This window comes from Hyperolius riggenbachi, chromosome 1, assembly GCF_040937935.1.
Source record: "Hyperolius riggenbachi isolate aHypRig1 chromosome 1, aHypRig1.pri, whole genome shotgun sequence".
NCBI lineage: Eukaryota > Metazoa > Chordata > Amphibia > Anura > Hyperoliidae > Hyperolius > Hyperolius riggenbachi.
The window spans coordinates 61,582,721-61,596,871 of record NC_090646.1 but is presented as its reverse complement, the minus strand read 5'-3'; the positions used below and the strand labels follow the sequence as shown (position 1 = coordinate 61,596,871).

Sequence of the window (14,151 nt, the reverse complement as noted above, 5' to 3'; positions counted from 1 at the left end):
AACCATCGATTTCCTTCCGGTCCGATCCGCTGTGCTACTGTGAAGTCCTTGTTCCGGCTGGGTTGTAGGCCATTGTGCAATGCATGCACTGTTCGGGGCTCCGTGCCTCCTCCATCACTCTCGCATGGCTTGGAGCGTTCTGTGCAAACGCAGTTAATAAACTGCATATGCACAGAACAACACCGGCCACGGGATTATGATCGGGGAAGGGCCGTGTGGTCGAGACAGCACATGCACAGTAGTCAGGTTGCAGACTTTACGGGGCTGACAGCAGCACAGCGGGAGTGGCCCGGGAGTGCACAGAGGGAGCAGACAGACTACAGGGGGCTGGAAGAAAACCCAGGTAAGTAAAAATAGTTTTTCCCCTTTTGTCTCAGGTACACTTTAAAGAGACTCTGTAACAAATTTTTCAGCCTTAGTTCTTCTATCCTATAAGTTCCTATGCCTGTTCTAATCTGCTCTGGCTTACTGCAGTCTTTCCTAACTGCACTGTCTCTGTAATAAATCAATGTATCTTTCCTCTGTCCTGTTTGTCGGGCTAAAGCTTGATTGTGTGGAATGTGCAGGGCTGCTTGTGATTGGTAGAAGCGATACACACCCTCTGCAGGCCCCCTGCATACTCTGAGATGACTCACACACTATGCTTAGCTGAGCCTATTAGAAGCTGGTTAGTTTGTTTGTAAACACTGCCTAAAACTGTTAATTACAAGCCAGGATTGCAGCAGAGAGTGGCAGAAACTGCACAGAGGGGCCCAGGAGAAAATAATGAATAGAATGGTATGCTTTTTATTGTAAGAATATTAGAGTACAGATTCTCTTTAAAGCAGGAATTGCAGCAGCAAACTTCATAGGGAACTTTTCTCCTGTCACAGCCTCCTGTTAATCAGCACAAAGCCATACCTCCCAACTTTTTGAGATGAGAAAGAGGGACACTTAAGCCACACCCCGCCACACCTTTGATCACGCCCCCGGCACACCCCTAGTCAAGCATACCATAAAGATTTCATAAGAAAAATATGTTGTTTCATAATTCAAACCCCACTGGTCCTTTCTGTCCTGGTTCATTTTCCTTCATAGTAACATTTTAAATTTATAAATATATGTATTTAAAGGATGGGAATAAGAGTCAATCAAACTAATTTTTTAGTAGAGAAATATACATATTTACCTAGAAAGAGGGACAAATTCCTGAAAGAGGGATAACGGAGGAGGAAAGAGGGACAGGGCTCCAAAAGAGGGACAGCTGGGAGCTATGCGAAGCATTGTGATTGGCCGAATAGTATAAGTGTCAATTACTACCCTATAGGAAACCTAGCAGTTCGACAGAGGTACCATCCAGCCATTCACATTAGCGGTATTTCACCGTACACCACAGGAACTACAATAGCGGTCAGTAAAGAGACATCTTAGAAATCATTTTTAGCATTGACTTGTTTCAGTTAATTTCCATCCCGTTTCTAGGCATGGTCAGTGAGATGCTAATGATTGATGCCAGTTTAATGCAAACTTTTGTGGCTAATCACCCTTTTATGAACTCTGGAACAATTCAGGGATGTGATTGGATAGTATCACTGTGGCACACAACTCCCCCCCTACATACTTCCCCCTCCCAGCATTTTTCTATTATATAAGCCATAACACGAGGCATGTCATTTACAATTGGCTTTGCTCAGCTACCTTTCCTGCTTGTCACATTCTCGACATATATATGTGCTGAATAAACCATTTCTGTTTGGAGAGCCGCATCAGTTCGCTCAATAGGGGCTCAGTGTGAAAACTTCTTCATCAGGCTTCAAGACAAGCGCTCTGTTACAGCGGCGGGGAACCTCAATTTAAAGCCACAGTCTATGCTGAGTTTTTGTTATGTGCATTTTATGAGGCTGGTTTTTCACATGCCGCAACCCACCGCAACGCAAAGAATGACAATTATATGACCCTGTGGCAGAGTGCGCAGACAGGGTCATATGCATAGCCCCACCCCCTGCTTAGTGATACTAGACACCAGGAAACTGTATAGGGGGAGGGGATCACTAGATACCAGGGAACTGTATGGGAGAAGGAGGGGACTGCTAGTCAGCAGGGAACTGTATATGGGCGGGGGGAACACTAGACACCAAAGAACCAGTGGCGGACATACGGCCGTGCAGGCCGTGCCGTCGCACGAGGGCCCCTGAAGTTCCGATTTCTTCAGGGGCCCATTATGTATTTTTTTTATATTTTGTATATTTTTTTTGTATTATTTTCTTCCCCCGGGGGGCCCCGACTCCTATTCTCCCTCCCTCCCTCCCTCACCTCGGGGGCCCCCCTCCCGGTATGCGCGGCGGGAGAGCGGCAAATCCGGGTCTCCAGGCATCCGCTAGAGGACTCAGCCGCTTGGTCTCCGATATGTCTCCAAGTTGGAGACATATTGGAGACTAAGCGGCTGGGCCTCTAGCGTCTGCCTGGAGAGCCCTGAAGACTTCCTGCATTTGCCGCTCGCTCGCTCTCCCGCCGCGCATATCGGGAGGGGGGCCCCCCGAGGTGAGGAAGGGAGGGAGGGAGGGAGGATAGGAGTTGGGCCCCCCACCCGGATAGCTACTCAAAGGGCTACCTGCCTACCCACCCGGCTACCTAACCACCTACCCACCCGGCTACCTACCCACCCACCAGGCTTCCTACCTACCTACCCACCCGACTACCTAACCACCCACCAGGCTTCCTACCTACCTACCCACCCGGCTACCTACCCACCCACCAGGCTTCCTACCTAACCACCCACCCGACTACCTAATCACCCACCCGGCTACCTACCCACCTACCCACCCGGCTACCTACCCACCCACCAAGCTACCTACCCACCCGGCTACCTACCTACCTACCCACCCGGCTACCTAACCACCTCTCCACCCGGCTACCTACCCACCCACCAGGCTTCCTACCTACCCACCCGGCTACCTACTCACCCACCAGGCTTCCTACCTACCTACCCACCCGGCTACCTACCTACCCACCCGGCTACCTACCTAACCACCCACCTGGCTACCTACCGGGCTAGTTACCAACCCACCCACCAGGCTACCTACCCACCCACCCGGCTACCTACCTACCCACCCACCCACCAGGCTACCTACCCACCCACCCGGCTACCCACCCACCAGGCTTCCTACCTACCTACCCACCCGGCTACCTACCTAACCACCCACCCGGCTACCTACTGGGCTAGTTACCAACCCACCCACCAGGCTACCTATCCACCCACCCGGCTACCCACCCACCCACCAGGCTACCTACCTACCCACCCGGCTACCTACCTAACCACCCACCCGGCTACTTACCTACCCACCTGGCTACCTACCTAACAACCCACCCGGCTACCTACCGGGCTAGTTACCAACCCACCCACCAGGCTACCTACCCACCCACCAGGTTACCTACCTACCCACCCACCCACCAGGCTACCTACCTACGCACCCACCAGGCTACCTACCTAACCACCCACCAGGCTACCTACCGGGCTAGTTACCAACCCACCCACCAGGCTACCTACCTACCCACCCACCCACCAGGCTACCTACCTACTGGGCTAGTTATAAGGCTACCTACCCACCAGGCTACCTACCCACCCACCCACCAGGCTACCAACCCACCCACCCACTCACCAGGCTACCTATCCACCCAACCACCCATGGGAGCTGCGCGCCGGATGGAGGCTGGGACAGGAGGTCTGCTGCTGCAGGTGAGTAAATGTTTTTGTTTTTTTATTTATATTAGCAGGTGTATGTTCTGGGCAGGTCTGCCACATGATTGCATGTATTTTCTGCGCAAATCTGCCGACATGATTGCATGTATTTTCTGGGCATATCTGCCGACATGATTGCATGTATTTTCTGGGCATATCTGCCGACTTGATTGCACGTATTTTCTGGGCATATCTGCCGACTTGATTGCACGTATTTTCTGGGCATATCTGCCGACATGATTGCACGTATTTTCTGGGCATATCTGCCGACATGATTGCATGTATTTTCTGGGCAAATCTGCCGACTTGATTGCACGTATTTTCTGGGCATATCTGCCGACATGATTGCACATATTTTCTGGGCATATCTGCCGACATGATTGCACGTATTTTCTGGGCATATCTGCCAACTTGATTGCACGTATTTTCTGGGCATATCTGCCGACATGATTGCACGTATTTTCTGGGCATATCTGCCGACATGATTGCACGTATTTTCTGGGCATATCTGCCGACATGATGTGTATTTTCTTGAGAAAACCTGCACAATTATGTGAATTTTCTGGGGAAAGGGTCACCAAAACTTGGGCCCACTGTCTTTGCATTGCACTTTTCAAGGGAACCTGAGGTGAGAATAATCTTGAGGCTGCCATATTTCTCTCCTTTTAAGCAATACCAGTTGCCTGGCTGCCGTGCTGGTCCTCTGCCTCTTATTCTTTCAACCATAGACCCTGAACAAGCATGCAGCAGGTCAGGGGTTTCTGACAATGTTGTCAGAACTGACAAGATTAGCTGCATGATTGTTGCTGGTGTAATTCAGTTTATTACTGCAGCCAAATAGATCAGCAGGGCCGCCAGGCAACTAGTATTGTTTAAAAGGAAATAAACCCTCACCCCGGGTTCGCTTTAAGTTACAGTTAGCTCCGCCCTCATCCGGTCATTGCCACGCCCATTTTTTTTTGCTTCTATCCACTATTGCTTTGCGCGCCGCAGGTTGTAGCTGCGACCATATTTTGCTGTGGCGCGCTAAGCGCGCCGCAGGTCATAGGGGGCCCACAATTACAATTTTGCACAGGGGCCCACTGCTGGCTGTGTCCACCACTGCAAGGAACACCAAGGAGAGGAAGGAGCCCCTAGACACCAAGAAACTGTATTGGGAGGGAGGACCACTAGAAACCAGGCAACAGTATAAGGGATAGAGGAGGACCAGTGGGCCACTATAAACCAGGGGACTGTATAGGGGGGGGGGGGGGTCACTAGACACCAGGGAACTGTATGGGGGGGGGTCACTAGACACCAGGGAACTGTATAGGAGAGGAAAGGGACCGCTAGAAACCAAGGAACTGTATAGGAGAGGGAGGGGACCGCTAGAAACCAAGGAACTGTATATGGGTGAGGGTTGGGGGAGAGGGAAAAAGGGCACTGGGAAACTGTATAAGGGATGGTGGGGGGGGGGCATTAGACACCAGGAAACTGTATACTGTAGATTAAGGGAGGGGGGTCATTAGACACCAGAGAACTTTGTAAGGGAGGGAGTTGGCCACTAGACATCGAGCGTGGCCCGCGAGCTGTTCCCAGTGTTCAATCTCCGCCCACCTTGTATTTGAGTTTGACACCCCTGCTCTATGTGCTCTATCATCACAGTACAGAAATAGTTAAATAACCAGATTGAATAAAGACATGCATCCATACTCAGGTCAACCACATTACTAAGTAACTCAATACATTATTTAAATTCAAATGCCATTACTAGCGATTAGGAAGGATCTTTGAAACTTAAAAGTTTACTACTGTACTAGTACAATATCCTTTAATTACTCTAGCAGCAATTAGCAGCCAAAAATGCTGTCTTGTCTTGTCTTGGCAAGCACTGGTAATGCACCCTCCAACCACTAGAGCATGTAGTTTGCTATTCACATGCTGCTGTGTGTGTACAGCTCCCAAACGATTCTAACTAATGACAGGGTTAAAGCAGTTAGTACTCCTTCATGACACCCAAGATGAGAAAGTGTACCTCATATGGAAGGACCTGTCAAGGTGGGGCCTAGAAAATTCTATGTATATGTATATATATATATATATATATATATATATATATATATATATATATATATATATATATATATATATATATATATATTTTGGTTGAAAAAAGACATACGTCCATTAAGTTCAACCAGTACAAAGTACAACTCCAGCCTGCTCCCTCACATATCCCTGTTGATCCAGAGGAAGGCGAAAAAACCCTTACAAGGCATGGTCCAATTAGCCCCAAAAGGGATAGTATAATTACTATCTTTTAAGATATCTATACACAGACAGTCCAGATCATTTTTTTTATTATTGTATGATTTGTTGTGTGTTTAAAGGGAATGTGAGATGAAAAGGAAACAAAAACAAAAAAAATCATTCATCCCCTTGCTGGGCTTCCTCCTGCCCCCTCCGGCCTGATTGCTCCCTCAGCGCCATCCTCCGCCTACTGGATCTTGTGTAAGGCCAGTTGGGGCTTACTGCACATGTGCAGCCTGTCCCGGGTGTGTGCGCATGTGCAGCACTCGTTCCTGGGAGCTTTCTGCGCTTGCACAGAACTCTCCTGACCATGGGAGCGAGACAGAGCGCGTGCATCCGCACTGCGCATGCGCCGACTGGCCCGGACTGGCTGAAGATACCGGGAGCCTTTGCGGAGGATTCAGGAGGTGGAGGACAGCGCCGAGGGAGTGATCAGGTCGGAGGGGGCTGGAGGAAGCCCCAGGTATGTATGATTTTTTTTTTCTTTTCATCTCTGGTACACTTTAACTTTTTATCAGTTTCAGAGGCTTGTATCAAACATAATGCAGTTGGACGCAGTCAGGGTTTTTTTTTTAATCCAAACACTAGAAATTGTTTGTATATATATATATATATATATATATATATATATATATATATATATATATATATATATAAAGGACAACTGAAGTAAAAGGTATATTGAGGCTGCCGTGTTTATTTCCTTTTCAACAATACCAATTGCCAATTGCTTGGCTGTTCTTCTGATCTATTTGGCTGCAGTAGTGTCTGAATCACACCAGAAACATGCATGCAGCTATTCTTGTCAGATCTGACAATAATGCCAGAAACACCTTATCTGCTGCATGCTTGTTCAGGATCGATGGCTAAAAGTATTAGAAGCAGAGGATCATCAGGATAGCCAGGCAACTGGTATTGCTAAAAAATACCAGCCTCCATTTGGCAATCTCCATATACCTCTCACTTCAGTTGTCCTTTAAGTGAGCAACTGTGGTTTCCCATGATGCATCACTCCTGAATATGCAAATCATCTGTTTATGCCCCCTGAAAACCAAGCACTTAAGGGCTGGTTCACACGGACGTCCGCCCCGCGTTTACCGCCGGCGTTCAGGGCTCGACCTTAAACATTCAAGTGAATGGGAGCGTTTGTACCAGGCTTTTACTTGATTTACCCTGGTGTTTGAGACGACCCTGGGCGCTACATGTAGCATCCAGGGTCAGTTTACAGCCGCCCGCAGCTAGTGTCCCCCTGTGGGGATGAAAACGCCAGCGGCAACAGAAAGCCACCAAAAGCCCGAACGTGCTGCTGCCGAGACGCCGCCGGAAGCCGGGCAGACATCCGTCTGTTCCAGCCCTAACATGATGGTAAAAATCTATGGCAAATTCCAAGACACAAAAGGGTGAGAGAGCCCTGCCCTTGCCAGATTACAATTTAAAAAAATTAGGGGAGCAAACAAGAAGCATACATGGAAGACTGTAGCAACTTCTATCACCTGTAGCTGCAAGAGAGTCTGCAGAGGGGGTCCTTAGCTGGGACTGGGGGTCTTCCTCCCCAGCCTCTCAGCTCCAGACCTCTCTCTCCCCAGCTGCAGATCTCTCCCTCCTCCAGGTCCTCCTCACACACACAGCCAGAGCCAGGGATGGAATGAGAGGGAGTGAAAGTAGAGAGGAAAGCTCCTGCCGCTGCTCCAGATTTATGGCTGTCTCTGTCCCTTTAAAGCACTCCATAGCCGTGTGCTGCCTGTGTGACAAGGAGCAGCAGCACAGAGCGGCTCAGTTCTAGCGCTGAGCCACACACAAGGCAGGCAGCACATTACATTGCATTGCGCAGGATGTAAGCCACACAGCATCTCTCCCGTGCAAGAAGACTGCCAACATCAGCACCACCAGCAGCGCCTGGATCTAATAAAGGGCACCTGTCATTTCTTCCCCCTGTGTCTCCTCTTCCCCCCTCTCCAGGACCTTCTTAGGATCATACAAGGAATTCTATCCTCTCTCCACAGCTGGATACTGGATAGTTGACCAGGGGCACCAGCAGCACTCTCAGGATTTAACAAGCAGCAGAGGTGGATCCCTAGGGAAGGGGTGCTCCCTGCTCAGGATCTGGGGTACCTTTATCACTGCAGGAGGTCTCAGGAAAGTTTCGGAGCTGAGAAGAACCCTTATCATTGGCGTGTGGCTGAAGTTTGCAGCAGGGGGTGCAGTAACTTCTCCTCATCCCCACGTTTGGATGGTGAGGCTGCCTTGGTCTGGTTACAGAAGGGGGAATGTGTTTTATCACCAGCGGGGCTCAGCTAATCTGGCAAGAGTTTCTTACCTGCAGAGCCTGGAGCTAAATCCTCAGTCCCCAGTGTGTTAAATCTCCATCCGTGTGCCAAGGGGGATCTATTCTATAGAGTCACCATGAGCTCCCTCAGGCTGTGTGGCTGTGTCCTTCTGCTCCTCATCTGTGGTAGGTACCCCATTTTATATATATATATATTTGTCTCCCTGTATCCAAGCTTGCATGCCAGGGAGTCGGATTCTGCATTGGTATTGAGGCTGGTATCACTGGCATAGCCCCCCTGTGGGCACCAGCTTGTCTTAGCTCTGTGTATTGTATTGGTTGGGGTTTTGTGGGGCATGCACAGACTCGGTACTGTCTGGTGGATTTAGTGGTGCCCCCTGCTGAGGCTGGCATGCTGGCACGGCGCTGAGGGACGGTGCAATCATGTGTGCACAGGCTGGCAGAGTTGGCACCACGCTGAGCTCTGCACACACACACAGACGCTTGGCACCCTCGCTGGCTTGTTGGCACAGGGGTAGGCTATTGACAACTGGGCATTTGCAAGCTGGCAGTGGTGCTGGCAGGGGGAAGGATTAACAGAGGTTGGCAAGATGTAAGTTTTTTTTTGGTGTTTTGACTGGCACACTTTTTAGTAGTGGTAGCAACTGGCAAGGACTGTCTTTGCATGGGCATACACTGGTACTGATGGGTGCTGGATTTGCTCAGAAGATGATGAGACAGAGATCTCTGTACTAATGACATTAAACTACTGATAACATGGCAGGGCTTGTAAAGAAGAGACTGGTATTGTACTGGAGGGAGCAGCAGCACACTTGTAAGGAGGCTGGCACTGTCAGAAATCGTATGGTGTAGGTGTGCTGCCACCTGCTTTTCACTGTGCTATGGGCACCCTCTACTCCATCCTTGATACAGCAGAAATCTCTGCATGTAGCAGTGTGTGATCAAAGTGCATGTGCAGCTTGGCATGAGGCTGGCACAGAAGATCTAAAAGCCTATAAAGACAGACACAGGGCAAGTATTGTCTGTATGGGAGCTACTGTGCCCCTGTCAAATCACTTAATACTTAGTGTATCTGTTGTAGTACTATGTCTATGTTTATTTTTTAAAGGGTGGTTGCTGGGGGGAAATTCAGTGTGTTTTTCCAAATACTGGCATCACCTGATACAAGTGCTAATAATAACAACAGAGAAGGGTCATACTTTTGCTGTTGGAGATATAATGTAGCAGCACCTATAGATTGTGTAGGGGGGTGCAGAGCATTGCTAACCTGTGTTCAATGCAGTTCATGAAACAGAGAAAGACATACATTTCTAATTCAGCAGAGAAAATAAAGAGTACTTTGTGGTGGTTTATTTAGTCATGGTAAAAAGAGAGAGAGGGAGAGAGAGAGAGAGAGAGAGAGAGAGAGAGAGAGAGAGAGAGAGGGGAGAGGAGAGAGACAGAGGTTTCTGTGAGTTTATGTAGACTTGGTTTATGGGGAGAGGGAGATAGACAGAGAGAGGCTGCTTGCTGTGATAGTTTATGTAGACATGGTTTATGGAGAGAGAGAGATAGACTGAGACAGAGAGGGAGAGACAGAGAGATGGGTTGTTTGCTGTGAGTTTATGTAAATATGGCTTATGGGAAAAGAGAGATACAGAAAAGGGGGGGTGTTGTGTTATTGGTTGAGATGTGTTTGTAGAGGGGGTAGAGAGAGCACACACAGATTAGATAAGTCCATATGCATATTCTCTCTCTCTCTCTCTCTCTCTCTCTCTCTCTCTCTCTCTCTCTCTCTCTCTCTCTCTCTCTCTCTCTCTCTCTCTCTGATATATATATATATACTCATGTTTATAGTGTTATTCACCATCAGATGATAAGTGTGGTACTGTGTAAAAGCAGATTGTCCTTCCTGCTGTATTGTGTTCACTGAATAATGTTATTTTATTGCTCTCGTTGTCCTTGCTTGAGTACAGCAGCGTAGAAGGCGCTCCTGCCATGAGGATCAATAATTATAAAAATCAGCTGCAGAAATGTATCTCTATCAATTTTCTGGAGTGCAGTTATACACACACACACACACACACACACACACACACACACACACACACACACACACACACACACACACACACACACACACACACACACACACACACACACACACACACACAGATACTCAAACACTAACAGAAAGGCACTCACACACACACTGTCACACACAGGCACTCACACACTAACAGACAGACACTCACACTTGTATACACACACAGACACATTCACTATACACATCCTACAGCCCTTTATGTACGTATAAATAGATGTGTGCTAATAGTTACACTTGCACTATACTTATGCCCTGAGATATTGCACTGATCTGCCCCAAATGATCTAGATTTCTACTATTCACATTTGCTGTTCAACCACTCGGATTGTTCTGCATCAACAGCATTATTAGTTGCTGCTAGAATACATACACACACACATACAGACATATATACACATGCACGCACACACACACATGCATGTACACACACACACACACACACACACACACACACATACACACACATACACACACATAGACTCACAAATATCCCCATGCACACATGAGTGCGTGCACACACATACATGCAGACTCATGCATACATGCATGGTCACATATATATACAGACATATAGACTCACAATCATCCCCATGTACACACATGCGCATGCGTAAACACTTACACTAGTTCACATACATACACATGTACTCACAACCACAAGCACACTTACAAGATACATTCACACATACATACATGCATGTTCCAATCCACACTCACGTACATACACAGGCAAACTTTAGGGCATGCACACACTGTAAGCACACACACACACACACACACACACACACACACACACACACACACACACACACACACACACACACACACACACACGCACACAGATGTACCTGTATACTCACATGCTTACACATACACACACAAGTTCATACACATGAATGTAAACACACACACACTCACACACACACACACAAACACACACACACACACACACACACACACACACACACACACACACACACACACACTCACACACACACACACAAAAACACACACACACACACACACACACACACACACACACACACACACACACACACACACACACTTTCTTAGTTGCTAAGCCTCCAGCTGTACGGTCCCCTTTATCTCTGCTTTGTATCTCTCTCACTGGATCTAATGTATTCTTTAAACTGTGTGTCCTGTGCTCCAGTTTCCCGCTGCCTCCTCACCCTCTGCCAGCTCTGTGGAGGGTATCTGCTTCTCTTCTTTATTCATAGCCAGCTAATTCTGCTTCTGGAACCCCCCAAGTCCTCTCTTGGCTCCCCCATGCTTTTCTAAATCATATTTCATCCCTCATGGTGCAGGATCACATGTATCCAGTGGCTATACTCTGAGCGCTGCATGCTATCATTTATCCAGACCTCTGCGCAGTCCTTTATCTCATTCCTTTCTACTATAGAAGTATCAGCCGACTCCCTGTCTAGCACCCTGGGGCTTTATGCATTAAAGTGTACCTGTGTATTATATAGATGATAGTCTCATAGTGTTTTAAAGTGGAAATCAGGGTAAGTCGCCCCCCCCCCCCCCTTACTTTTACAGATACCAAGAGGCTTAGGGGGGGAATGTATCCGCTCATTTACATTTACATCCTATTCCAGTTATGATGTGAAACAATCAAACACTACCCATCCTATGCACACTCTCCTACATCTGCTATCTTCTCATTATTACTTATGCAGGCAGAGCTCAGCTCTCAAACTGTCTGTGATGGCAAACCCAGGTGAGTTTATTAGCACTGAATACACTCAAGTGGGGACTCACATCACTTCTTGGACAGCAATGATGTGACGTCACAAGAAATAAGAACCCAGCATTGCCAGCTTTTTGGCCCATTGGTTAGCTGTTTGGATACTGTTATTACCCCCACTCCACCAGCAGAGCTTGGCAGGGAAGTGCATCTGCCATTTTTTACAGGGAAGCACCCCCTAATTACAAGAGTATTTGCAGAGTTTGGCAGGGGAAATGTGTAAACCGAGTTTTGCCAGGAAGTGCATTCTGTTTACCACTCCAACCTCCAGAGTACAGCAGTGAAATGCACTCGGTTTACCAGTCTACCTGCAGAGCTTGACAGGGAAATGTGTATGCATAGTTTTGCAGGGAAATGTGTATGCAGAGTTTTGCAGGGAAATGTGTATGCAGAGTTTTACAGGGAAATGTGTATGCAGAGTTTTGCAGGGAAATGTGTATGCAGAGTTTTGCAGGGAAATGTGTATGCAGAGTTTTGCAGGGAAGTGCACTCTACTTACCACTCAGCCTCCTGCTTAAAGCAGGGAAATGTGCATGCATTTACCACTCCACCTGCAGAGCTTGACAGGGAAATGTGTATGCAGAGGTTTGAAGGGAAGTGCACTCTTGCCACTCTGCCTGCAAAGTACAGCAGGGAAGTGCGCTCTAATTACCACTCCGCCTGCAGAGTTTTGGCAGGGAAATGGGTGTGCAGAGTTTTTTGCAGGGTAGTGGGCTCTAATTACCACGCCACCTGCAAAGTACAGCAGGGAAATGCACTCTAATTACCACTCCACCTGCAGATTTTGGTAGGGAAATGTAAATGCAAAGTTTTGCAGGGAAGTGCACTCTACTTATCACTCCACCTGCAGAGTTTTGGTAGGGAAATGTAAATGCAAAGTTTTGCAGGGAAGTGCACTCTACTTATCACTCCACCTGCAGAGTTTTGCAGGAAATGTGTATGCATAGTTTTGCAGGGAAGTGTACTCTAATTACCAATGCACCTGTAGAGCTTTGCAGGAAATGCTTATGCAGAGTTTTGCAAGAAAGTGCACTCTAATTACAGCTCCACCTGCAGAGCACAGCAGGGAATTGTTTATGTAGAGGTTTACAGGTAAGTGCACTCTTATTACTTACTCTAGCTCAGGAGTGGGCAAACTTTTTGACTTGTGGGCCACATTGTGTTCTTAAATTTGATTGAGGGGCTAGACCAAGCGCAGATGGAGGGAGCGTTTGTGTGAACTGATATAAATATATAAAGTAACCGGATCACCTGTGCGCATCACTAGTAAAGGCACTGTCTACAGCCTCGCTGCCAGGAGGTTCTCCCCATTAGCTCCGCCCCTTGCAGCGTGGAGAAAGGATGCCACACACTCAGACAGAGGGGGCAGAGGCGAAATGCGGTGGCAAATTTCATCTAAAATTAAACATTTGTGTCATGAGCACAAGGCAGCTATGCAGCATCTGCAATGGATGTAGCCATTTACTGTGCATAAGATACCATATTGACAATGGCAGCGAAGGGGCCGCCAATTCTTTCTCTGCCCAGGGTCACCACGAGCCTAGAGCTGCCCCTAAATTCAGCAAACATTGACCCACATATGATGTAAAATGCAGAAAGTGTTACCACATACGTAAAATACAGCAATCGTTACATCACACCTGAAATGCAAACACCGTCAGTCAGGGGCGGGTTTTCTGATATTTAAATGGTGGCACTGGGGACAGTGCAAGTACTCTGTGCCTTTTAGGGAGTGGTTCAGGGTTGTGACCCAAGATTAAGCTGACTTATATAAGGCAAACTGAAGACCTTGGCTGCGACTTCCATTCCCCTTTGCGGCCAGCCCTCCTTCGCCGTGCACCATGATAGCAGTACTGTGGTCTCCATAGCTATGAATGGGCACCGGTATTCGGGGCATTGCAGTGGGCACATAGGCAGGGAGGAATTTGGGATCCTGCTTCACGATAAACTCGGGGCACTAGCCACAGATTTAATGCCCTAGCGATGTGCCTGGCAAGCAAAAC

General features: G+C 47.9%; 1 protein-coding gene across 1 annotated transcript in view; it reads left to right on the top strand.

Annotated features, from left to right (window-relative positions):
- The first annotated feature begins 7,701 nt into the window (after positions 1–7,701).
- GFRA4 (GDNF family receptor alpha 4) overlaps positions 7,702–14,151 on the top strand; it is a 733,069-nt gene continuing 726,619 nt past the window's right edge. Inside the window, exon 1 of the mRNA XM_068274699.1 lies at positions 7,702–8,459. Within this exon, the coding sequence (XP_068130800.1) occupies positions 8,411–8,459 (49 nt within the window). The 5' untranslated portion in view covers positions 7,702–8,410. The remainder of the gene's footprint in view (positions 8,460–14,151) is intronic.